This window comes from Sarcophilus harrisii, chromosome 6, assembly GCF_902635505.1.
Source record: "Sarcophilus harrisii chromosome 6, mSarHar1.11, whole genome shotgun sequence".
Classification (NCBI taxonomy): domain Eukaryota; kingdom Metazoa; phylum Chordata; class Mammalia; order Dasyuromorphia; family Dasyuridae; genus Sarcophilus; species Sarcophilus harrisii.
Window position 1 is genome coordinate 147,617,570 of NC_045431.1, and position 25,311 is coordinate 147,642,880.

At 34.2% G+C, this 25,311-nt stretch overlaps 1 protein-coding gene across 1 annotated transcript in view; it reads left to right on the forward strand.

Annotated features, from left to right (window-relative positions):
- The window catches only part of BANK1 (B cell scaffold protein with ankyrin repeats 1), a 185,468-nt gene extending 160,909 nt beyond the window's left edge, over nucleotides 1-24,559 (forward strand). Inside the window, exon 7 of the mRNA XM_031943850.1 lies at nucleotides 23,952-24,559. Within this exon, the coding sequence (XP_031799710.1) occupies nucleotides 23,952-24,205 (254 nt within the window). The 3' untranslated portion in view covers nucleotides 24,206-24,559. The remainder of the gene's footprint in view (nucleotides 1-23,951) is intronic.
- The last annotated feature ends 752 nt before the right edge of the window (nucleotides 24,560-25,311 follow it).

The window sequence follows — 25,311 nt, forward strand, 5'->3', positions numbered from 1 at the left end:
CAAAGTTTTGCAAGGGTGAATGTAGAAAACTATCTATGCTTATGTTTTAAAAACAAAAGGCTTTTTTAAAAAACAGAAAAAAGAAAAGTATAGTTCTGAAATTGATTTTTAATTTAGTATTTTGTTTTGTTCCAATTCATATAAAACAATTTTCAATATTCATTTTTAAAACTGAGCTTACATTTTCTTTATCCCTCATCACCACCTCTCAAAAAAGGCAAGCAATTTGATATGGGTTATACATGTGTAGTTATATGAAAAATTCCATATTAGTCATATTATAAAGTCATAGATTAAAATAAAAAAATCCCAAAATAGAGTTTAAAATTATGCTTTGATCTGTAGAATCTGTTGATTCTAACATATGTAAATTTATCTGCCTCCTTTCCCTCCTTTCCCCTCCCTTCCTTTCTTTCCTCCTTCTCCCCCCACTCACTCTCTTCCTTTCTCCCTCCCTCTCTCTCTCTCTCTTTCCTCTTTTCCTTCCCTTCTTCCCTCCTCTCCCTCTCACTCTCGATCTCACTCTTACTCTCACTCTCATTCTTTATGATTTCCCTTTCCTGTTTGACATTTTATGCTTTTCTTTAGTCTTGTATTTGAAAGTCAAATTTTCTATTCAGCTATAGTCTTTTCATTGAAAATGTTGAAAATTGAAAAGTCTTCTATGCCATTGAATATCTATCTTTCCCACGAAGGATTGTATTTGATTTTGTTGGTAGATGATTCTGTGTTGTAATTCTTGTTCTTTTGCCCGCTGGAATATCAAATTCTAATCCCTCTCATCTCTAATGTAGGGAAGCTGCTAAATCTGATATTGTACTGACCATGTGTTAAGGGGCAGGTCAATTCCCCGAGAGCCTCCACAGCTATGGATCACAGCATCTGAAGGAGTTGAAGGGCAGCCTTTGCTAATAGAGGTGTTGCTTGTGTGTGTGTACATATATATGTATATATATATGTATGTATATCATTTATGGCTTTAGATGTTTTGATCTTCTTTATCACCATAGTAACTTTTTATAGTCAGTTTTTTTTCCCTATTGTTTACTCATTTTTCTAGCCTCTTTCTTGCTAAGGTGGGGTTCTGCTTTTAAAGGGCACACTATCCTAAACTGCAGGGGTTTTTTTGTAGTTTTTGTCAGAGATACTTCTGTCTGTCAGACAATGCAATGGCCTCTCAGTCAGAGGGGTCAGGGAACAGCAACTGCCTCTCAGTCTCCTTTTATCATCCTCTCACATGAGAAGATCCATTCTGCAGGTCTGGGTTGTATCTCCAGCAACCACTGTCAGATGGTTCCCATGTATTCCAACAACCATGGCTCTATGAAACTTGAATGTTTTTTCTGACTGCTTTTAATATTTTTTTTACTTAACTTGGAAGTTCTGGAATTTGACTATAATATTCCTGGGAGTTTTAAATTTGGAATCTCTTTGAGAAGGTGATTAATAGATTCTTTTAATTTCCATTTTACCCACTAGCTCCAGAATATCAGGGCACTTTTCCTTGATAATTTCTTGAAAGATAGTATCTATGCTCTTTTTTAAAAAAATATTTTTCAATTATCTCTTTTTGTTCTATTTTCTAGGTCAGTTGTTTCTCTAAAACATATTATCCCCCCCATTCTTTTGGTTATGTTTGATTGATTCTTGATATTTCATAAAGTCATTAACTTCTACCTGCTCAATTCTTTTCTAAGGAGTTCTTCTCTTCAGTGAATTTTTTATGACCCTTTTTCATTTGACTATTTCTGTTTTTCAAGGAGGTCTCTCCAGTAAAGTTTTATATATCCTTTTCTATTTGGCCAATTCTGCTTTTCAAATAATTTTTCTCCTCCCTGAGTTTTTGTACATTTACTGTTTGGCCTATTCTGACTTTTAGTGTGTTGTTTTCTTCAATGTATTTTGTGCCTCCTTTACTCAGTTTTAGACTTCTTTTTCAAGAATTTCTTGCATCACTTCCATTTCTCTTCCCAATTTTTCCTCTACCTTTCTTACTTGATTTTTAAAATCCTTTCTGAGCTCTTCCATGATCTGACACCAATTCATATATATATATATATATATATATATATATATATATATATATATATATATGTGTGTGTGTGTGTGTGTGTGTGTATACATATATGTGTATACATATGTGTACACATATATATGTATACATATATGTATGTGTATCATTTATGGCTATGGATGTTTTGATCTTCTTTATCACCATAGTAACTTTTTGTAGTCGGTTTTTTTTCATATTGTTTGCTCATTTTTCTAGCCTCTCTCTTGCTAAGGTGGGGTTCTGCTTTTAAAGGGCACATTGTCTTAAATTGCAGGGATTTTGTGTAGTTTTTGTCAGAGATACTTCTTGGAATCTGTACATTTTTGGTTTTCCCAAACTAATCTAAGAAGAGCTATGTTTACTGTTCTCCCTGTTTTGTGCTCTGGTCTATGAGTGACCAGACTCATAGAGAGTCATAGAGAAAAGAGACCTTACTCTTTTCTGCCCTGGAACTGTGAAAGGGTTCCTGCTTCACTGAAGCTGCAAGCTCTTATGTGTTCCTCCTCCTCCTCACAAAATCTGCCACCTATCTCTGAGACAAGGGTCTGATTATGGACAAAGCAGTAGGGTATTGCCCCAAGTGCCAAGAAAAAGACCTCGGAATCTCCTTCTGACCACCTTTACTGTCTATGATCTGAAAACTTGGGAAGCAATCACTGCAACTACTGATTCAATGACTCCTAAGGCCTGCTCCTGATTCATTAGTGCTGAGTCTCCACTGGGGCTGTCTTCACTGAACTATGCTCCACTCTCACTCTGGTGCACCAAACTTTTCTTGACAAACTTCTAAGCTATCTTAGTCAGTAAAATTGTTTTACCCTGTGTGTTTGTAGGTTCTGTTACTCCAGAATTTGTTTTAGATGATAATTAAAGGTCTTTGGTGAAATTTGGGGGACAGTTCAGACAGGTCTCAGTCTTTTCTCTCTTGTTTTGGTTGTGCACTTAGTTTGGAAATTCCAAAAATTAAAATTAAAGAAAAGTCGAAGGTTTGTGGAATATTTTTTTTTCAGAAGCCATGTCTGTATATAATAAATATTTTGATCAAAATGAAAAGAAGAAGATATTAGACCAAGTACTAAATAACATCACACCAAAATGAAATTGGAAGTGATGGGTTATTGATATTGGGGTCATTTTAAAAATCACAATTTGGTGACAGGACAGTTCTAGCTTAAATTAAAAGATAAAGATGAACAGAAACTATAGTCTTGACAGCACCTCATCATTCCAGCCTCCTTAAGCAAGATTGTTTTCTTCTTAGTATTTTTTTGATGTTTCTACTAAGAATTATTTTGAGTTGCTAAACTTTAACACATTCTGTAGATGCATCTTGATGCTCTGCAAAAGGTCTTGAAACAACTCGATGACCCCAAAAGTGTATCTAGTGAAGCATTAATGTGAAAACACTGAAATATTTTCCCTTGAAAGTACATTCCTCTTATTAACCTAAGATGGCAATGGTGAAATTTCTAACAAGTTTTCTGCTCCTTATTTTCCCACTGTTGAAAAAAACAATGTTTTGTAACAAATAATTTGATTCACATTAAACATTAAAAAAAAATCAACAAGATATTCCATATAAAAATACCTGTGATTTATTTAATTTCCCCAAGGCAAGGTTAAAATTCATCAAAATGAGTTGTTACTAGGAAACGGAAGAAATGAAACTGTCAGTCTGTGAACTCCTGGAAAAAAGGAAATTACTTTACATTTCTCCCCAAATACCACACCCACTACCTACATTGGTTTGAGTTGTCCTTACAGTCATTCTTTTCCCTTTTTTTCCCCTATAAGTTTCTATGTATATAGACTCCTAAGGGACCCAGGAATAGATTTCTATCAACTTTGATAGGAAAAAAAGTTCCGTTTCAATTTAATTGGTTTCTTTTGTAGTATTATGTATTTTATTTTCTGCACTTAAATTGACTAATCTAAGAGTTCATAACCTTTACCGGAGTGGCAAAGGGATTTGTAACATGAGTAAATGTTAAGAATCCTTGTTTCAAGAGTATAATTTCAGAATATATGAAAGTGAAGGAGCAGAACCAGAAGAACAATTTACACAATTACAGTAATATTGACCAAATGTGAAATATTGAGTAATTCTGATCAACACAATGACTCACCACAACTCTAAAGAACTCAGGATTAAAAATGTTATCCACATCCAGATAGAGAATTGATAGATCCAAAGTATGGATTGAAGGATAATTGTTTTTCCCCCGCTCCCTGCCTTTACCTCTCTCTGTTTCTCTCTCTCTCTCTCTCTCTCTCTCTCTCTCTCTCTCTCTCTCTCTCTGTCTTATTTTTTCTTTCTTTTTTGGAACATGGCTAATGCAAAAAACCTTTTCTTGTAACAGGGTTTTTTTTTTTTTTTTTTTGTAATTTTGTTTTATTTCTTTTCTTTTCAGTGGCTGGGGAAGGTTGTAGTGGGGCAGGAAGAAAATCTGGAAGTGAATATAACATTAAATTTAAACACTGAATTTTTAAAAAGATAGATTGGAGCCAGATTCTGAACGATTTAAAACCTCCCACCATCTCTGTCAGCCCCCAAAAAAGAGAATCCTGTAGAACCTTAAAAGTACTAATTTTGTTCCTCATCCACTTTTCTTTTATCCTCTTTGCTTTGTCTGAAATATATCCATTTATCTGGTTTTTAGGGCTATCCACCTTTCTGTGATCTTAATAATAATAATAAATTAACATATTAATCTTGTCTGAATATCAGTGATGAAGGATTAATTGTGGATATTATCCTTCCTTAGAACCTGTCTGTATTGAAGCAAATCCCTTTGATTTTCAGAAGCAATCTCTTCCTCCTTGCTTTGGGTTTCTAAGCCCAAATCCTTTTTGTTCTACCTGTTAACTTGATATTTTTGGCCTTTATCCCTCAGCTAATGTGCAGAGTAGAGATGACTGGTGAGCTCTAAGATCAAAATGCACTTAGTTCACTTACCAATTGACATTCCTGTTCTCATGACCTAGTTTAGGCCACCTCTGTCTCACCACTCTTGTGGCCAACTCTCAGGGAGAATTCCCATCATTACGATTTTGTGGAACTCAAATATATTTAACATTTAGAATGAATAATAAATGCATTTTATTCCAAAATTTAGAGAATTCCTCACAGAAACTTGCATAGGTATAGAAAATAAGTATAAGAGACAGGTGCAGGAAACAAGTGCAGGAGATAGGAAGAAAATAATCTTTCTTTCCGAACTGTCTTTTTTCTGAAAGAAAGAAAGAACTGGGAAATATAGGACATAGAATTCCAGGACTAAAAGGGACTTCAGAAGCCATCTAGTTTGACTACCTCATTTCATAATTGAGAAAACTGAGGTACAGAAAGTTAATTTCCTAAAGTCTTACAGAGTAAATTTTTTTTTTGAGGAGGAAGGGATTCTGGACACATAAAGCAGCAAACAAGCATGAAGCTTAAAATGTTGTTTAATTTATTATTTTCAAAAAGAAAAGGGAATCTCCATTCTGTCTAAAATTCCTTGATCATTTCTATTATAAATCCACTGAAGATAGTACAGTTCAGTGGAAAGAGCACTAACTCCATCTCTTACTCCCCTAAGGGGTCTTGAGTAAAAAATATATGAGCTTAGCACTGAGCTTCAGGTTTGTCATTTGTAAAAAAATAATTAATTAAAAATTAGACTAGATTTTCTCAGAGCTCTCTTTCAGCTCTAAATCTCATACACACTTGAGGGTCAACAGGATGGCATAAACAGTACACAAAGTGCTGGGGCTCAGGTCAGATAGACCTGAGTTAATATCTAGTCCCAGACACCTGCTAACTGTATGACACTGAGCATGTCATTTAACCTCTGTCTACCTCAGTTTCCTCAATGGTAAAATGAGAATAATAACACCACCAGGATTATTGTGAGAATCAAATGATATATATTTGTACTACATCTGGCATCTATTTGTTGTTGTTCATTCATGTCTGACTCTGTGACCATACTGTCTATAGGTTTTCTTTGCAAAAACACTGGAGTGGTTTGTCATTTCCTGGCTTAAGGCAAACAGAGGTTAAACAGACAAGGCTCATAAAACCAATAAGTGGCTGAGGCAGATTTGAATTCAGAAAGATTAGTTTTCCTGACTCCAAACTTGGCACTTCATCCACTGAGATAGATGTTTTTATTAATAACAACAGCAGTAGCAATGGTATCTATCCAAAAGAGATAACCCTATAAGAATGGGAATTATCTCTTTACCTCCTATGTACAACTAATGGAAGTGCTTGTGAGAGAATGACCCTCAGCCCTAACTTTTGGAGTTAAAAAAAAAGTTTACATTGTTCCTAAACATTAAGATGTTTCAATTTGATAAAATCATAATCATATGTTTATCCCTGAAAGTCAGCCATGAAGGAGGTAAGAAGATGGTGATGTTACTAGACACCTGAACTATGTTATCTAAATTGGCATGGCAGTTATGAAGATCTCATTCATTGTAGAGGAGAGGAGTTTCCATTGTTTTTTTTTTTTAAACTGGCTATTTATACTGAGCTGTGATGTTAACTTAATATTGGTTCAATTAAATTGAATATGTGTGTATGTATACATTCATATATATTAACATACATATCTATTAACTATACAAAAACTTTCAAATGAATCAATCTCATGACCTTTGAAGCAATAGAAAAGGAATTTGAATTGTGAATTTGATGATTATAATAAACTAACATTATTTTGAAACTCAGTTTCTTGGAAAATAAGCAGCAATCTTTAACCTAACAAGAAAGTCCTTTAATGTGTTATAGATTAGATTATTTTACCTTTAGTAGCAAGTACAACATTTGAAAGAGATAACGAGTATAGATTTTCCCGACATTAATCTAAGGAAATATTACTGATAAAATGAAGAGGAGCCATGTGAATTAGAGCTGGGAATTAGAGTTCATAAATACTGATTTTGGAAGAATATGAGTAGCAAGAATTAGAATTGTAAAACAAGTAGGCTAGGAAGTTAAAATATAGAACGCATATATATCATTGGTTTGATCTTTGAACAAATGAGTTTTTTTCACAATGAAAAAGTAGGTCAGAATTTTTTTTTATTATGGAGCTTTTCATAAAGTAACATTTTCCGTTCTAATTATTTTCCAAGTTATAAATTTAATAAAAGCTTATATACATATACATGTGACATATAATATCCCACCCATTTGTATATATGTGAGTATATGTATGTGTATATATATGTGCATATATACATATGGATATATATGTGTATATATGTATGTGCATATGTATATGTACATGGATGTTTTTTGAGACAGGGTCTCACTATTTCACCCATACTGGAAGTACAACAAATACTCATAGACCCAATTTCAATACTGATTGAGAATTCTCATTTTCCAACCTAAGCTGGCTTGTCCCTCCCTTGGCAGCCTGGTTGCCCTTTAATCTCAAAGGGCTCACAGTTCTCTACTTAGTGTGGACACCTAGATCAACTATGGCCCTTGCTTACCTCAGAGCTATTCACCAGCCTCTGACTACTCAATATCAGACTACTCAACCACAGGATATACGGCATTGCTACCTTATGAATGATGGATTGATTCTTCAGTAATGAGTTAATGCTATTCTATGAGTATAATCCTTTCTCTGCTGAATTCTATATAGGCCTTAGATTTCCATATCCATTTTAGTAGTCTTGGGACTGAGAGAAGATTCTTAAAAGAATCAGACAGATTGATCATGCATGAAGCAATAAGTCTTTTTTATTATAGTATGTTTTCCTCACAGAAGGGAAGGCATGAGGCCTAATGTGAGAAACTGCAAGCAGAGCATAAGGAAACATAGAGCAGGGAAAGAATATTTCAGGGCAAAAAGATATCACTGAATCTTGGTATCTGAGATTAAATGTAATAGTTTCAGTCAACAAAATAGGTCACCATCCTTCAGGTGAGATGATTTTTTGGATAAAGCAGGAAGAAGAGGGGTTCAGCATCAGTCTTGTTAGAGACTGCCTTTTGACGTGGTATACTCAAGTTATTCTGGGCTCTTATCACTTCTGCCTACTTTGATGAGTGGGATGCTTGCATCTAGCTTGAATGATTCAAGCCACGATTGTGAATTTTATAGAGTTGGGAAATCACTCTCAGTTCCTTCATTACTTCAGGCAATATAGGCAAGAGACCAATGTTGACTGTCTGACTTCATAAATAAGGATGAATTTTCAATATATTACTATTAATAACATGTATAAGTACAATCATAGTGTGTTTTATAAAATAAATTTACATGAGGACACAGATAACAAGGAATTGAGTAGAGAGTTTCATTGCCTTCCTACCTCTTGTCTTCAGAGAATTTGGGACTACTTCAGGAGAAAACATTTCAGAGTTCTGGAATTTTAGAATTGTTCTTTAATTTGCTGGCCTCCCATTTTCTAGGTGTCTTTGTGATTGAAGAGAACATCACTGTCTTACTTCTTTTTCCACAATACATGAATACTTTTACATCTGAAAATATACATGTGACCCCTTAAAAAAACCCCAGCAGTGTTGTAATTCCAAACTGCCATACTTGATGCTTTCACTGGCCCACCCAATGATTACTATACTTCTTGACCAGACAGTGATTGAAAAGAAAAAAATTAATCATCTCCCTCCAGTTTATATTTCTCAAGTTCCTTTTCCATCCTCTTAGAATAAGAAGAAACTTTAGGTCAGTTTTTATTTTATAAATGAAGAAAATGAACACTACTTAAAGAGGTTAAGCCCAAATTCCACAGGTAGGAAGAACAGACTGAAGTTGAATTCAAGGAAGCACTGAGATATGGCTATCATCTTTTAGCTTAAAATGACACAAAAAGATTCTCACTGTCCATTAAATCTTTATTTATGCAGTATCCCATATTTATGAGTGCATATGGAAGGATTCATTTCTACATTTTTTAACTATGTAATTTTTGTTATTGTTTTTCTTGGAAGCAATTGACTATTTTATTTGTTGCATTTTAAGAAACAGACCAAAATAATTAAATTTTTGCTATATAGTTTAACTGGAGACACCAAAAGGAGAATGCAATATAGGCAACAAGACAGAAGTACTACGGTTACCAAATGAATTCCCCAAACTAGAGCTATGTCTAAAAACTTAGAACTAAAATGTACCTATGAACCTATTACAACTGGAATTAACACAACCAAACCAGGGGTGCCTTTGGGTCCATTTCCTCCATATCACTCTCACTCCTGCCTGCCTCTACCTTTCCCCTCCCAAACATATATACTGGGGCCAAAACTAATATACAAAAACCAAGAATTGGAATGGGCAAGGAAGAGATACAAATACCAATGGCACTGCGGTGCCTTCATGATGATCTTCAGGCCATTCTTGGAAAAAGGCGTCTATCATAGTCAAGGATTTCTGGTTCCCTGCCTCAGGCAAGGTCAGACAATTCTGAAGTCAGGTCAGTCACTGGATCAGTTTAGTTATCTTCCATAAAGTTATACTCTCATCTAATGTTTCCATTCTGCTATAACTTAGAATATTTGAATTTACTAGAAAAATAATTCCATAATGATTTGCTCCTTTTTATTCATCTGGGTGTCCTAGAAGATGTCCTATCCTCTTGAAAATTTTCTTTTGATCACTTGAGTTCAATCATTATGATACTATTAGTAATGAGGTCCTGGGTAACTAAGTGAGATTGGAAGAAAAAGCATAAAGTATTGATAAGATTATAATATTTTCTGAGGCAAGCAGAGAGAAATCCCACCATGCTATAACAAATCAGAAAGCCAGATTATGATGTCAAAGCCCTTTGGTTAAATTTCTTCTATAAATCTGCCCATGGTCTACATCATCTTTGCTGAATCTGTTTTTGGGTTGGCCTACTATGGCATTCTGCCTCATGATGTCTTTCTTTTCATCCCTTTCCCATTACTTGTGGTATCTTTTTCCTTGTTATAGCTAACTCTTTTAGGATGCTAAACTCCTCTATTTAACCTGCCAATTAATAGCATACTCCACCTCATGACATATTCCCTTTCTTCTGGTTAATTGTGACTTCCATTTGGGAACTTTTTTTTTCCACTGTTAATTGTTAAAAAACCCTTTTTCTTATAAACTACATACTCTCCCAAATCTATTTCATATTTTACTCCTATTGTCTATTTTGTCTTTTCATTTTGTCTACAATCTCTTCTCATAAAGGTATCTTTTGACAAAGAAAAAGCTATTGTGAATTCTTCACAGGTGAATTGCTACTAAAACCCATCATTTAGATCTGAACCTCATCATTTGGTGCTGGCCCTCAACCTTGTAATTACAGAGATCACCTCTGGTCATAGAGAAAGGTCTCTGAGCATCATCAAAAAGAGTTATCTCTAGTGAGGTGATTATTTAGATTATTTGGTACAGTGTATGAAGCACTAGACCTGGACTTGGGAAAATTCATCTTATTGAGTTCAAAGCTGGTCTCAAATACTTACTTGCTAAGTAACCCTGGTCAAGGCCACTTAAACTTATTTGCCTCAGGTTCTCATCTGTAAAATGAGCCAGAAAAGGAAATGTCAAATGAGTCTAGTATCCTTATCAGGAAAAATTCAAATGGGGTCATGAAGAGTTGGACTTGGATGCAAATTATCCTTAAATGAAACTAGAGACAGAATGAAACAAACCTAGAGTTTGTTTTTTTTTTTCTTCCTAGGACAAGTGATATGAAATGTTCAGCAGAGACCCCCGGACACGTAGATGCTGTTGAGCAGGGTTTGGGAGGAAAGTGGGACAGTGACAAGAGGACTTTACCTTGGTATGGTCATTGTTGGGAGGAAGCAGAGATAGGAACATGGTGAAGTTGCTGTTGGTGGAGAGGTTACCACTGAGATTTAGAAGGTGGGACATGGCAAGATCACAAAAGATCTCACTTGGCTGAGAATGTTGGCAGAGTAAGAAGTAAGTTCTCAAACCTTCCTGTATTAAGTAATTGTTTTGGTAAGTTAACCAGAGAAGCAGTGTAGCATTGTAGTTAAAGAGCTTGTCTCAAGAACAGAAAGTCAAGTCAAATCAGCAAATATATATTAAGCACTTATTATGTGACACTAGAAAACACACAGAACTTTCTATTTTGTCCTCTAAGTAATGGGTAGCCACTGGCATACTTCATATAGGAGGTTGATAGATATGCACTTTAGGAAGATCACTAACAATTAAGTGGACCATGAAGAGAGACTTGAGGAAGGGGGAGAACAACCAGCAGGAAGAATATGGCTTCAGATTCTACTTCTGACATTCTGGCTGTGGAAACCTGGGCAAATTAGAGCACCAAAAAATTCTTTCAGACTGTTTAGTTGCAGAACAGGGACTGATCTGCATTATTGGAGTTGGTTCCCTCATTGGAAGTTCCTTATATTGATAGAATTATAGCTAATTACAAGAAGAACATAAAAAAGAAATAACTAGATCTAAAAGTAAGTAATTTTGAAGGCTTGAATTTTATTGCCTGAATTCTTAGGTCAGGTGCATTTCAGATTAAGAACAAGCATTAAAAGTTTATTTTTTTTTAAACAAAGAGTATACCATACCCTAAATTTGTTAGATAGCTAATACAAGGAAGGTTATATCTTTGTTTAATAGTTTTTTTGCTCTAAAGCAACAAAACAATGTGGGAAAGAAGGACACGAGAAATGTTTAAGTGAAAGCATCCATTTATCTCTATGTCATTACAGACTAGATAACTAATAGAAAAAGAGAAAGGAAAAGGTTGAATAGAAGAATGACAAAAGTACAAGTAAATTTCCTTGCAAACTCCCCAAAGTCACAAGTAGTACATCTAATCACCTTCTGTCTTTTTAACTCAATCTGACATAGTGAGGGTACGACCCAGTAATAGGCAAGCACCACTTGGCAGGTCTTCCTCACCTTCTGTTGCTGTGAGATAACACTGATGTCTCTTCCTGATAACTGAGGGACAGAATTCTACATCAAAGTAACCAAAACCTAGGGACAATGCAATTCTTTTAAGACACATATTGAGTCAACCTTTATACCCATCATCTGTATCTGAATAAACATTCTGTATTAAATTCTTCCATTGATAAGTAAGCTAGAAATGAAAAATAGTATTATGATGATAATAATTATAACATTGTGCCACAAAAAAGCTTTGCTAAAAGTCTACATGAATATTTTAAAATGTATTTAATTTTGTTGCTCTGCCTAAATTCTATGGGATAATTTGTCTTCTTAACTCTATGTAGAGCTGATTCTCATATCATTGAGCCATTTCATCTATCAAACAATCATTCATTTAACAAATTTTGGGTGCTCTTGTTTTATTGATCAATAATTAAGGACATCCTCAATGAATGTATCAATGGAGAACAAATAGGTTTTCACATTTGATTTTCAACAATGGGCCACATATTTCCTATTTCACAATAAATTAAAAGATGGGTTCATATGAGATACCCTTGTGCTTATTATTGTTGCTTGATTATGAAAATGCTTTTGATTAGATATAATATAATGACACCTTATAAGCTCTTTTACAATAAGATGTCTCCATCCCAATATATTAGCAAGAGTGCTTAATATTTATTAGAAAGTATAACAACAAAAGTAACTCTGTTCAATGATATTCTAATAATAAATATAAGGTAAAGCATAAAATAGGAAGATATATACCCACCAAAGATGTTTGCCACAATAATAAAGATCTTATATACAGTAAAAATTGGAGAAGTCCTTGTGGCTAGTGAAGTCTTTCTCTGTTTCTCTTAGAAGATGATATTGTGCTCATTGCATCAATATCTAGAACACTGGAAAGCCTTCTAGAAGAGATCTATAATCACTCAAATAAATTTTGGCCTGTTCATTCAATTAGGAAACACCAAGTAGATGAAGAACATATATTACTAAGATTTTAACATTATTTTGAATGCATGGCTTATTGAATTTATTCAATATTAGGAATTTATAGATCAGACAATACAGATGTCCCTGTGGAGTATTCACCCAGTACCAGGAGAAAGTGACAGATATTTCCATCATCAGACCCAGTGGCAAATTTTGGGGAGAAAGTGAATAAAAGGTCTTACAGCATATATATTGTTGTTGAGATTTACATCATTGGTGAGACCCTACATCTTTGTGACCACAGATCTATTTGAGTATATGAGTTTGGGTGCTGTGGAAAGAAAGTTAGATTTTGAATCAGGGTTTGAATTCAAATTCTGCCCCTGATGCTTGTTGTTGGGGTGATCTTGAACAGGCCACTTAAGAATCATGGGTCTCAGATTCTTCATTTTTAGGATGAGTTATGTGGAAATTGCTAAGTGCTTTGATATAAAAAAAAAAAGCTTTGATATTACTCTTTTTTCTGTGTCTTCAGCAAATGTGACTAAAGTACCTACAAGAGCTATTGTCAGCATGCATCTTTACTTCCAGGGTTTGCTTCTAGGGGTAATGGCTGCTAAAATAGTCTTGAAAAGTCAGGCTAACGGGTTTTTATCTTATTCTTTAAATAGTAGAGAGCCACTGAAACTTTTTTTAAATTAGGAAAGTTCATGTCCAAGTCTATGCATTTATTTTAGCTGCTATGTAGAGAATGTATTGTACAAAATATATAGTGTGATTAGTTGGAAAGCGAGTGGTGTAGTCAATCATTTTGCTATTTAACCAAACCATTAAAGAGGGAAATAAGAGAGTAAGCATTATAGAACCTACAATGTGCCAGGGACTATGTTAAATAAGCAGTTTTTATAAGTATTATATCATTTGATCTTCACAAAAACTCTGGGAGGTAGGTGTTATTATTATCCTCATTTTACAGTGGAGAAAGTTAAGACGTAGAAAGTTTCAATGACTTTTAAAGAGTGCACACGGCAAGAAAGTGTATGCTGGATTTGAAATGAGGTCTTCATGACTCCAAGTGCAGTACTCTATCCCACTAGGCTGCCATTTATTTAAAAAAAGCCAGTGTACGCCCAGAGAAAGAACTCTGGGAGATGACTAAAAACCATTACATTGAATTCCCAATCCCTATACTTATGCCCACCTGCATTTTTGATTTCCTTCACAAGCTAATTGTACAATATTTCAGAGTCTGATTCTTTTTGTACAGCAAAATAACGTTTTGGTCATGTATACTTAAAAAAATAAATAAATAAATAAAAATTTTAAAAAAGCCAGTGATGGACTCAAAATGAGCTTTCTAGGCACCTAGTTGTTAGTTTGTATTTATTTTGGCAAAGTATTAAGCCACAAATCTCTTTCATTAAAATTATTACCACTCATACTGCTCTATTAGAGTATTTTGAAGTTCTACTAAATTGAATTCAACATGGTGTGTCTCCTTTCCCTTCTGTCCCAAATTTGTAGCGGCATAAAAGGCAGAGTCATAGGGAGCAACTAAATTGTCACAGTCACAAAGTAAAATATATAAGAACCACCAGAGTAGACCAATTAAGTAAGGTTAAGATCACTGTCATGTCTGACTCTCTATGACTGACTCCTCCTGACTCCATTTGGGATTTTCTCAGGAAAGATACTGAAGTAGCTTGCAATTTCCTACTCCAGCTCATATAATAAATAAAAAAACCTAAGGCAAACAGGGTTAAGTAAGTGACTTTTCCAGAGTCATACAGTTGGTACACTTCTGAGGTCAGGTTTGAATGCAGGAAGATGAGTCTCTTTGACGTGACACCTGGCACTCTAGCTACTTATCCAACTACCTGCACAACTATTAGCTCTCCTAAATAGAAGATGTAAGTACTCTTAAAATTATATAATGCTTCAAGTCTTGCAGAGCACCTTGTATGCCACAGGTATGCACCCTATTCTTCCAACAATAAGGAATGCTTTGAGGCAATTAATTTCAGAGTTGGAATAACTTAACCATAGTCAAAGAGTTTCCAATTAAACTTGTGATCTTGATGCCTTGGAGGCTTTTACCACTTTGCTGTTTGTGCAGATGTCAAATATATACAAATGAAATGGATTTACATAAGCATACATTTGGGACACTTTTCACTCCTATCTGGACAGTTTTCTGGTAGTTGTAAAAGCTGACATTTTCTCATCTGAAGGCAGAACACTTCCTACATGCCTCAGGCATCGACTGATAACCAGACAGATTTGCCAATATGCTGCATAAGAATGAAAAACAAGAGGCTCTGTCCTCAGTTTTTTCCCATTCTTTGCATCAATTTTTTCCCATTTTGAAAACTACTTTTAATGGCAACAGGTTTGGAAGGTAGGCTATAGCCATCAACAGCATAATAGAGTAGTTGGGAACCATGTCATCTAGACAGTCACCTCTGTCTCTCCAAGACTAAGTGGCTTAGACAAAGTCCACTTCAGAAAGACAGCAGAGTTCTAATTAAGATGCAGAAGTTTCTAATACAGTCTTATGCTAGCTAGAGCTATTAGATTCAAGGAAGGGAAGCTGGGCTCAAATTTTTCTTTCTGCATGTGAGTAATACTTTCCATTGAAAACCTATTGGAATTGTCTTGAATCACCACATTGCTGAGAAGAGTAAATCCATCACACTCCATCATCATATAATTTTGTTGTTATTATGTACAATGTTCTTTGAGCTCTGCTCAGTTCACTCAGCATCAGTTCATGCAAGTCTTTCCAGTTTTTTTTTTCTGAAATCAGCCTGTAGCAGACTTCTTTTCTGTTTTTTATAATAACTTTTTATTTTCTCAAATGCATGCAAAGATAATTTTTAATATTGATTTTTGCAAAAACCTTGTATTCTAAATTATGAACTCTTTGTGATATAGACCCAGTAGTAGTATTTCTAGATCAAAGGGTATGCACATTGTTACAGCCGTTTGGCTTAGTTCCAAAAAAAAATTTTTTTTTTCAGAATGGTTGGATTAGTTCACAACTCCATGAACAATGCAGTAGTGTACCAGTTTCCCCATAATATCCCCCCAATATTTATCATTTTCTTTTTCTGTCATCTTTTCTAATTTGAGAAGTATGATGTGATACCTCAGAGTTATTTTAATTTGCATTTCTTTAATCAATAATGATTTAGAGTATTTTAATATAACCATAGATAACTTTAATTCTTTCATCTGAAAAATGCCTTATTCATATCCTTTGACCATTTATCAATTGCTAAATGATTTTTATAAATTTGACTACATTTTCTATATATTTTAGAAATGAAACTTTATCAGAAACACTGGCTATAAAAATATTTCTGATCTTTCTTCTTCCCTTCTAATCTTCATGTAAAAACATTTTGATTTAATGTAATCAAAATTACTTATTTTGCATCTCATAATGTTCTCTATTTTTGTTTGTTCATAAATTCCTCCCTTCTCCAAAGATGTGACAGGTAAACCATTCCTTAATCTCCTAATTTGATTATAATAACACTCTTTTTGTATAAATCATAAACCCATTCCAACCTTATCTTGGTATAGAGTGTGAGATGTTGGTCAGTGTCTAGTTATTGCTATATTATTTTCCAATTTCTCAGCCTTTTTCTCAAATAGTGGGTTCTTATCCCAGAAGCTGGAGTCTTTGGGTTTATCAAACAGTAAATTACTAGGGTCATTGACTATTGTGTATTGTGAAACTAAATTATTCTCCTGATCAACTACACTATTTCTTAGCCAGTACCAAATGACTTTGATAATCACTGCATTATAATACAATTTTAGGTCTCTTATGAGTAGGGCACCTTCCTTTGCACTTTTTAAATTAATTCCCTTGATATTTTTGTTGAATTTTGTTATTATTTTTCCAGCTCAATAAAATATTTTGTGGAAGTTTGAGTAGTATGACACTGAATAACTAAATTGATTTAATTATAATGGTCTTTTTTATATTAGTTCAGCCTGTCTCTAAAGAATTGATATTTTTCCAGTTGTTTAAATTTGACTTTATTTTTGTGAAAAGTGTTTTGTAATTGCATTCATAGGGTTCCTGGGTTTGTCCTTAAAGGTAGACTCCCAAATATTTCATATTCTCTGCAATTATTTTAAATGGAATTTCTTGCTTGCTGTGAGAAGATTTATGTGGCCTCATTTTATACCCTGATACTTTGCTAATGTTGTTTCAAGTAGTTTTTAGTTGATTTTCTAGGATTCTCACATTCAATTATGATTGTTAATTCTGTATTTCCCTTTGTTCTATTTTTCTGTTTGTATTTTTCTCTCCCCTTTCACCCTGTGCCCATTCACCAGTGTTTTGCTTCTGACTCATACCTCCCTCAGTCTGACCTCCCTTCTATCAGCTCATCCATTTTCTTTCCCCTTTTCCCTCCTACTTCCCTGTAGGGTAAAATAAATTTCTATATCCACCTAAATGTGTATGTTATTCCTTCTTTGAGCCAAAGCTGATGAGAGTAAAATTCAAAACAATGTTTATCCCTTCCCTTCCCCCCTCTATAATAGGTCTTTTGCATCTCTTCCTGTAATATAATTTACCCTATTCTCCCTGTCACCTTTTTCTCTTCCCAGTATGATATTTTTTTTAACCCTCAATATTTTTGTATCATTATATTAAAGTCAACTTATACTTTCCCCTTTGTCTATGTATACTCCTTATAGCTACCCTAATGGAAATACAATAGCCTAGAGTTATAAATATCTTCTCGTGTAGGGATTTAAACAGTTTAATCTTACTGAATAATATGTTTTGTTTTATTTTCCCTTTTCTGTTTGCCTCTTTATGCTTTTCTTTTAGTGTATTTGAAGATTGAATTTTTGTCTTCAGCTCTGTTCCTTTCATCAAGAATTGAAAGTCCCCTAATTTGTTGCATGTCCATTCCACCTCCCTCAAAGAATATGCTCAGTTTTGCTAAGTAGTTGATGCTTGGTTGTAATCTAAGCCCTTTGCCTTCTGAGATATCATATTCCATTGCTTCAAATCCTTTGATCAAGAAGCTGCTAAATTCTGAGTAATCCTGACTTTTGCTCCTTGTATTTAAATTGTTTCTTTCTAGTTGCTTGCAATAGTTTCTCCTTAACATGATAATTCTGGAATTTCACTATTTTATTCCTTGGAGTTTTCCTTTTGCTATTTCTTTCAAGAAGTAATTGGTTTTCTTTTAATTACTATTTTGCCATCTGGTTCTAGGATATCAGGGCAGCTTTCCTTGATAATTTATATATATTATAATTTATATATGTTATATATGTAAATTTATTTATTTTTAATTAAAGTTTTTTATTTACAAAGCATATGCATGGGTAATTTTTCAACATTGACCCTTCCAAAGCCTTCTATTCCAAATTTTCCCTTCCTCCCCCCCACCTCCCTAAATGGCAGGTAATTCCACATATGTTATATATGTTAAAATATATATTAAATCCAATATATGTATACATACTTATAGAGTTAGCTTGCTGCACAAGAAAAATTGAATCAAGAAGGAAAAAAAAACCTGGGGAAAGAAAACAAAACACAAACAAACAACAACAGAAAGAGTGAAAATGCTATGTTGTGGTTCACACTCAGTTCCCATGGTCTTCTCTTTAGATGTAGATGACTCTCTTCACTAAACAACTGGAATTGGTTTGAATCATCTCATTGCTGAAGAGAGCCACTTCCATCAGAATTGATCATCATATCATCTTGTTGTTGCTGTGTATAATGATGTCCTGGTTCTGCTCATTTCACTTAACAGCAGTTCATGTAAGCCTTTCCAGGCCTCTCTGAAATCATCTTGCTGGTCGTTTCTTACAGAACAATAATATTCCATAACATTATACTATAACTTTTTCAGCCATTCTTCAATTGATGGGCATCCATTCAGTTTCCAGTTTCTTGCCACTACAAAGAGGCTGCCACAAACATTTTTGCACATGTGGATGCCTTTCCCTCCTTTATGATCCTTGATAATTTCTTGAAAGATATTGTCCAGGTTAATTTTTTTAGCCATGGCTTTCAGGTATTCCAATAATTCTTAAATTTTTTCTCCTGCATCTATTTTCCAATTCCGGTTTTTGCTCAATACAATATTTTTCATTTTCTTCTAATTTTTCATTCTTTTGATTGATTTGTGTTGTCTCATAGAGTTATTAGCTTCTCAATTCTAATTTTTAACGATTTTTTTCTTCAATTAACTTTTTTATCACCTTTTTCATTTGACCAAGTTTAAAGAAATTGTTTTCGTCAGGGTATTTTCCCCCCATTTGGCCAATTCTATTTTTAAAGGATTTGTTGTTTTCAGTCAATTTATGTACTTCCTTTTCAAAACTGTTATCTCTTTTATTTCCACAATTCTCCTGCATTACTCTCATTTTTTCCCAATTTTTATTCTCTCTCTTACTTGATTTTTAAAATCCATTTTTCTCTTCCAAGAGAACTTTTTGAACTTTGGACCAAGTCATATTCCCTTTGAGGCTTCATATGTAGGCATTTTGCCATTGTTGTCCTCTTTTGAGTTTGTTTTCTGATCTTCTCTATCACTCTATCACTCTATCTATCTCACTTCTCTATCACTTCTCTATTATTATCACACAATATGTATGTATATATAAATATATATATATATATATATATATATATATATATATATATATGGTCAAAGATGGGCCTAATGTGCTGATGTTTACCCATTTTTCTGAGATGGCCTGGCCTAGACAAACCTGTTTTGCTAGGAGTTTTAGTCTCATAATTTGTCTTCTGTACTTGGGTTGGAGGCTTCACAGCTGGCCTTTTTTTGCCATCGACCTGCTAAGCTAAGACCAAAGTACCTCTGCTGTTGATCTGTGCCGTGGCTAAGAGCCTCTTGCTAGATTGCCTTCACAGTTCCTGTACTACTCTACACTTTCATTGACCCAGTTGATGCAGAACTTTTATAAAGGTATCATAAGTTATTTTAAGCTTGAAAATTGTTTCACTCCATCTTTTTGTTGGTTCTGTCACTCCAGAATCCATGAGAGGCTTTATTTAGCATTGTTTCTAAGGGAAACTGGAGAGCTCAAGCAACTTCCTGATTTTGTCCCTCTCATTTGTCTTTCATAAGATTCAATTTCTTCAGCAATAAAATGTAATCTTACGATTATAAACATAGAATTTGAAAAAAAAACACAAGATGCCATCTTGCCCAACACTGTAACTTTACACATGAAGAAATAGATAGAGATTGTAACTTTCAAAAGGTAAGATGATGATAAGGTGGAATTTGAATACAGGACCTCTGACTCTGTAACTAATCTTTCTACTGTATCATAAGCCTCCTTTCAGTTACTTATCTTAATGGAGTTGTTATAAAGCTTAAAACCAGGGAAGCATTTTCAGAAAAAAAAAAAAGCAATTTTCCAAATTAGATTGGTTTAGAGAAAGGTAAACGATAGGGGCTCTAGAAATTATATCATCAACAACAGTTGTTGAAACTTGGAAATCCTTAATCTGAAAAGAACTAAATGAAAGACATGAAAACAATCTTAAAATATCCAAAGCATTGTTGAAGAAATAATAAGATTTTAGAATTAGAAGGGAATCTCCTCTCTCTTTATGTTTATACAGGTTTACTTATTTTATAGCCAATGAAACTAAGTCTATTAGTGGAGTTTTGATTTGACCAGGGTACACAAATGGCAAATCCAGGATACACAAGTATACTAGTACTAAATTCAATTCCTTTTCTATAACACACTAATGCTTTGTCTCAGAAATAGGAGTAAAATCAATAGATAGAATTTACAAGGAGGAAGATGTTAATCTAACATTAAAAAACTATTTTATTTTTATTGGGCTATAGAACATATGATTTCAATGGTAGGTAGAACTATTTTAAAGTTAATTTTAATTGTTTCACTGAGAGATTAAGTGATCTTCCTAGGGTCACAAAGACAGTATGTGTCAGAAGAACATATTAATAGATTCTTGGGAATTTTCTTCTTCAATAATAGAACAGCTCAGCTGTTTCCAGACAGTATTTCTACTTCCTGATTCTAATAATCATTGATTAAGAACACTGATGACAGAATCTTAACTTCAGTGAATTCAGAAACAAGGAAGTTATGATTAGGGCTTTGCTGCTTGAAAGTAGCCAACTTCTTCTGGGAAAGGTCAGCAGCATTAGGAAATACCTGAGTAATTAAGCCTCTGGATTCATCATCTGTGACACATTAGAAACACTCCTTTTATCTTCCTGATTTTGTTGCCTCTTCTAACCATGATACAGATAGTTCTCAATTTTTGGTCTCCTGTGTGTCAGGAACTGAAGTAAGAAATTCTCTGCCCCAAATGAAATTCTAGGTCTGATCCAAAATAAATTTGTGAGAGACCTGAAACTTCTCTGCCCAGTATACAAGAGCAATTATGGATACCATTTGAATTGTAAACAAGCTATGAGTGACAACTCAGAAAGAATAAGAAATTTTTCTTTCATAACTACTGGCAGGTTAAAATATAGCAGAACCATTCTTTTATGATCCAGGTTGCAAGAGTAAAAGAACAACAAATTATTTTTAAAAAAGCCTTAGAAAGGCATTTTTGTTTTGGGTTCTAGTCATATGTATTTTATTTTATGAATATTTAAAAATATTCTAGACTCTGAAGAGTCCATAGACGTCCTCAGACTGAAAAGAGTCCATGACACAAAAATATTAAATGCCTCTCAATCTAAGAATATTAATTCCTTGGTGTGGTATCTATTTCCATTAATGGAAGAAGTTTCCAAACAAAGGAATTCTCTTAAGAACCAGAGGAAACCTTAAAAGCCATCTTATAGAAATCCTTCATTTTCAAATAAGGAATTGAAACCAAGAGACATTGAGTGACTTTTCCAACATCACATGGAAGCAGATAACTTTTAAAACTAGCAAATAATTAGAATTAGACTCAAAGTCTCTATTCAAACTCAGTTCATCAAATCTAGTACCCATGACCTTTTCTGAGCTTTTCAGTAACTCGCTTGATTTCCTCCTCTCTTAGATAGAAAGAAAGAAAGAAAGAAAGAAAGAAAGAAAGAAAGAAAGAAAGAAAGAAAGAAAGAAAGAAAGAAAGAAAGAAAGATGGAGATATATTTGGTAATTAGAGTTAAATGATTTGCCAAGGGTTATACAGCTAGTAACTGTCAGATTGGAATTCAGGTCCTCCTGATTTCAGAGCTAATGCTCTATCTATTGTGCTATGTGGCTGCCCCCGTATTGGTTTGCATTTAATTATATGTTTATATGTTGTACCCTCCAGCAAAATGTAAGCTTCTTGAGGTCCAAGGCAATTTTGTATTTATTCCCTTAGTGCCTAGCATCGTCCTTAAAATTATCCTTTAAAAAATAGATCTGAGATTTCTTTAGTATAGGGAGCTTCTGATAAGGAAATTTTGCTTCAAATGCAGATGGGCATCTTTGCAGTTTATTGGCTTAGAGAATTGCTAGAGAAACTTGTCCAAGATCTCACACCAAACAGACAGAAGTCAGAGATAGAAGTTAATCCAGATCTTTCTGATGCTTGCAGCAGCTTTCTAACAGTTATAGTACACTGCATCTCAGTTAAGAAATAGTGGGTGCTTAAGAGATATTTTTTGATTTGTTCAGGAATAGAATGGAAATTTTCTTTATTTGAATTGTGATTGCATAATTGTGATATATTAGAATAGCTAGCATTTACTTTGGATTTATGTAGTTTGCAGTGGTTGTTCAATCATCAGTCATGTCTGACTCTCCATGACACCATTTAAGGTTTTCTTGGTAAATATACCATAGTGATTTGCCATTTACTTCTGTAGCTCATTTTTACAGATTAGAAACTGAGGCAAACAGAGTAAAGGGACTTGCCCAAGCTCACACAGCTAGTAGGTTTCTGAGGCCAAATTTGAATTCATCTCCTTGACTTCAGTCCAGGTACTCTCTCTCCCTTGAATCACTTAATTACCCAATAATTTGCAAAGTCCTTCACAAATATTTATATCATTTTATCTGTATAACAACTTTTTTCAGATAAAAACTGAGGCAGAAGTTTAGTGCATTATTCCCCCCCATGGGGGGGGGGGAGGGAGGGCAGGGTACATAGCTAGCACAGTGTTTGAGACTGGATTTAAACTCAAAGCTTTCTGATTCCGGGTTCATTATTGTATCTACTGAGCCACCATACACAGACATACACATAGATACACCTACACATAGGCCTGTTCCATATATAAATTGGCATGTTCTGTATACATATATGTATGTGTGCACATATGTGTGTTCATATGAAATTATGTTTTACATGCATGCATGCATATGTAACTCTTCAAGTCTTAAAAGATCTGACCATGGTGATACGTAAAACTGTTATGTCCTGCAGTCTTGGGCTGTAGTGTTTTATTCACTTTCTGAAGTGATGGTACTGAGAGATAAGGATGAAAAATATTAAAATTCAGACAGAGTTTAGATTGTTAAGACTTTGAATTTTTCACTGGTGACCAGTATTAAGAAACATAATTCAAGAACCTTATCCATATTAGTTGTCACATTTCTACATGACACCAGTTGCGAAGATATGGAGGAAAAGATGAATAAAGAAATTGGTGTAATTGACTTGCTGGGATAGGGAAACAGAGCAGAGATTTCCTGTCAGGCTGTGAAGCACAAGACTATAGGTATATCATACATACACATATGTATGTGTATGTATATATGTATACACACACATATATATATTCATGTATGCTGATATGTATGTTTGCTAATATTAATATTTGGACCAGGTATGGGACTTCATTTGTATGGGAAATTGCAGGTAAGGAAATTTCTACTGATATTGCTCTGCATTTGGGGAACCCTGTGAGTTTACATGTTTTTTCCTCTAATCATATTGGCAGTATATTCCAGAGGCCAGACTCCAATTCAGTCTCCTTATTTTTGAGGCCAGCCTTTTATTCACTATTCCATAGTCTCTCATATATTTGTTATATGAATTTTCAATGGTATTAAATTGCTTTATTTTCTATTTACAGATAAACAATTTCAAGAACTTCCAACCCTTCTCCATTGTGCAGCAAAGTTTGGCTTAAAAAATTTGGCTGTCCATTTACTTCAGTGTTCAGGTGCAAGCTGGGCATCAAAAGCTGGAAATAGAGAAGGAGCAAACCCTGCACATATTGCTGAAAGTCAAGGTCACAAGGAACTCAAGAGAATTTTTGAAGAATTTTCAGTAAGTTACAAATGGGCCCAAACATTTTATATGTGTTTGTATACTGTCCTTATATGAAAATGTCAGTATTTATCCATTATCACTAGGAGTTTGGATTATTTTCCAGTAAAAGCCATTGATTAAAATGATCAGTTCAGACTTTCTTATTTTTACCCAGTTCCACAAGTAACCAAAAAGTTTTGTCAGTTAAGTTTAGCAATATAGTAAATAGTTAATCTTTATTTTCACCTTATTTAAAACAACAACAACAAAAACCTCTGAATTTCCTCCATGTTATATAACCTGCTTGTAAGAGGTAACAAAATTAATGCAGTAATTTTTACCATTTGCCTACTATAAGTGGTTGCTGGATTAATACAAACGATTAGAATATGTATGCAAAATACAATAAAAGTTTTTTTTAATCTGGTATGTAAAAATAAATAAGCTAATTAGTAAAAGAAGAAAAGAGAAAGAGAAAGAGAGGAGAGGAGAGGAGAGGAGAGGAGAGGAGAGGAGAGGAGAGGAGAGGAGAGGAGAGGAGAGGAGAGGAGAGGAAGAAAGAAAGGAAAGGGAGAGAGGAAGGGAGAGAGGAAGGGAGGAAGGGAGGAAGACAGTAATTCATAATGATTTTTCTGGGATTGTTTCCAATGATCTCCCACTTAAGATGCAGTCTGCAGTCAGCCTCAGTCTATATCCAACCCAAATCCTGCAGTTGCCCCTTTTAAAAGAAAATGGATCAGTAGTGTTGTGAAGAGAAATAAGAGAAATTAAAAAAAAAAAAACCCTACTTCACTTGGAAACTTGAAATTTCTGAAATGTAAAAGCATTCTTAAATACAACTGTGTGACATAGTAAACTTTACTTCCAAATTTTTCTTCCTTTTACCAATAATTCAGTGGGAGTTAATTGAAATGATGCAGAGGAGTTGTTTTCCTCAAAGTTCTTCAACCTCCCCCAACCCTAAAAAATAAGAAATTATGTGGCAAATATAGAGTAATTAAATGTTAATTCCCAACATAAGACTGAAAGACTTTTACTCCATGAATTAAAAAAAAATCTCATGAAATAATATCTGAGAACTGACAGAATTGCTCCTCAAAAACCTCCATTCCCTAACCAACTATGTACAGTAGCTGCACAAGTCACTACCAAACTCATAGCCCTGCGCTTCACAGTCTGGC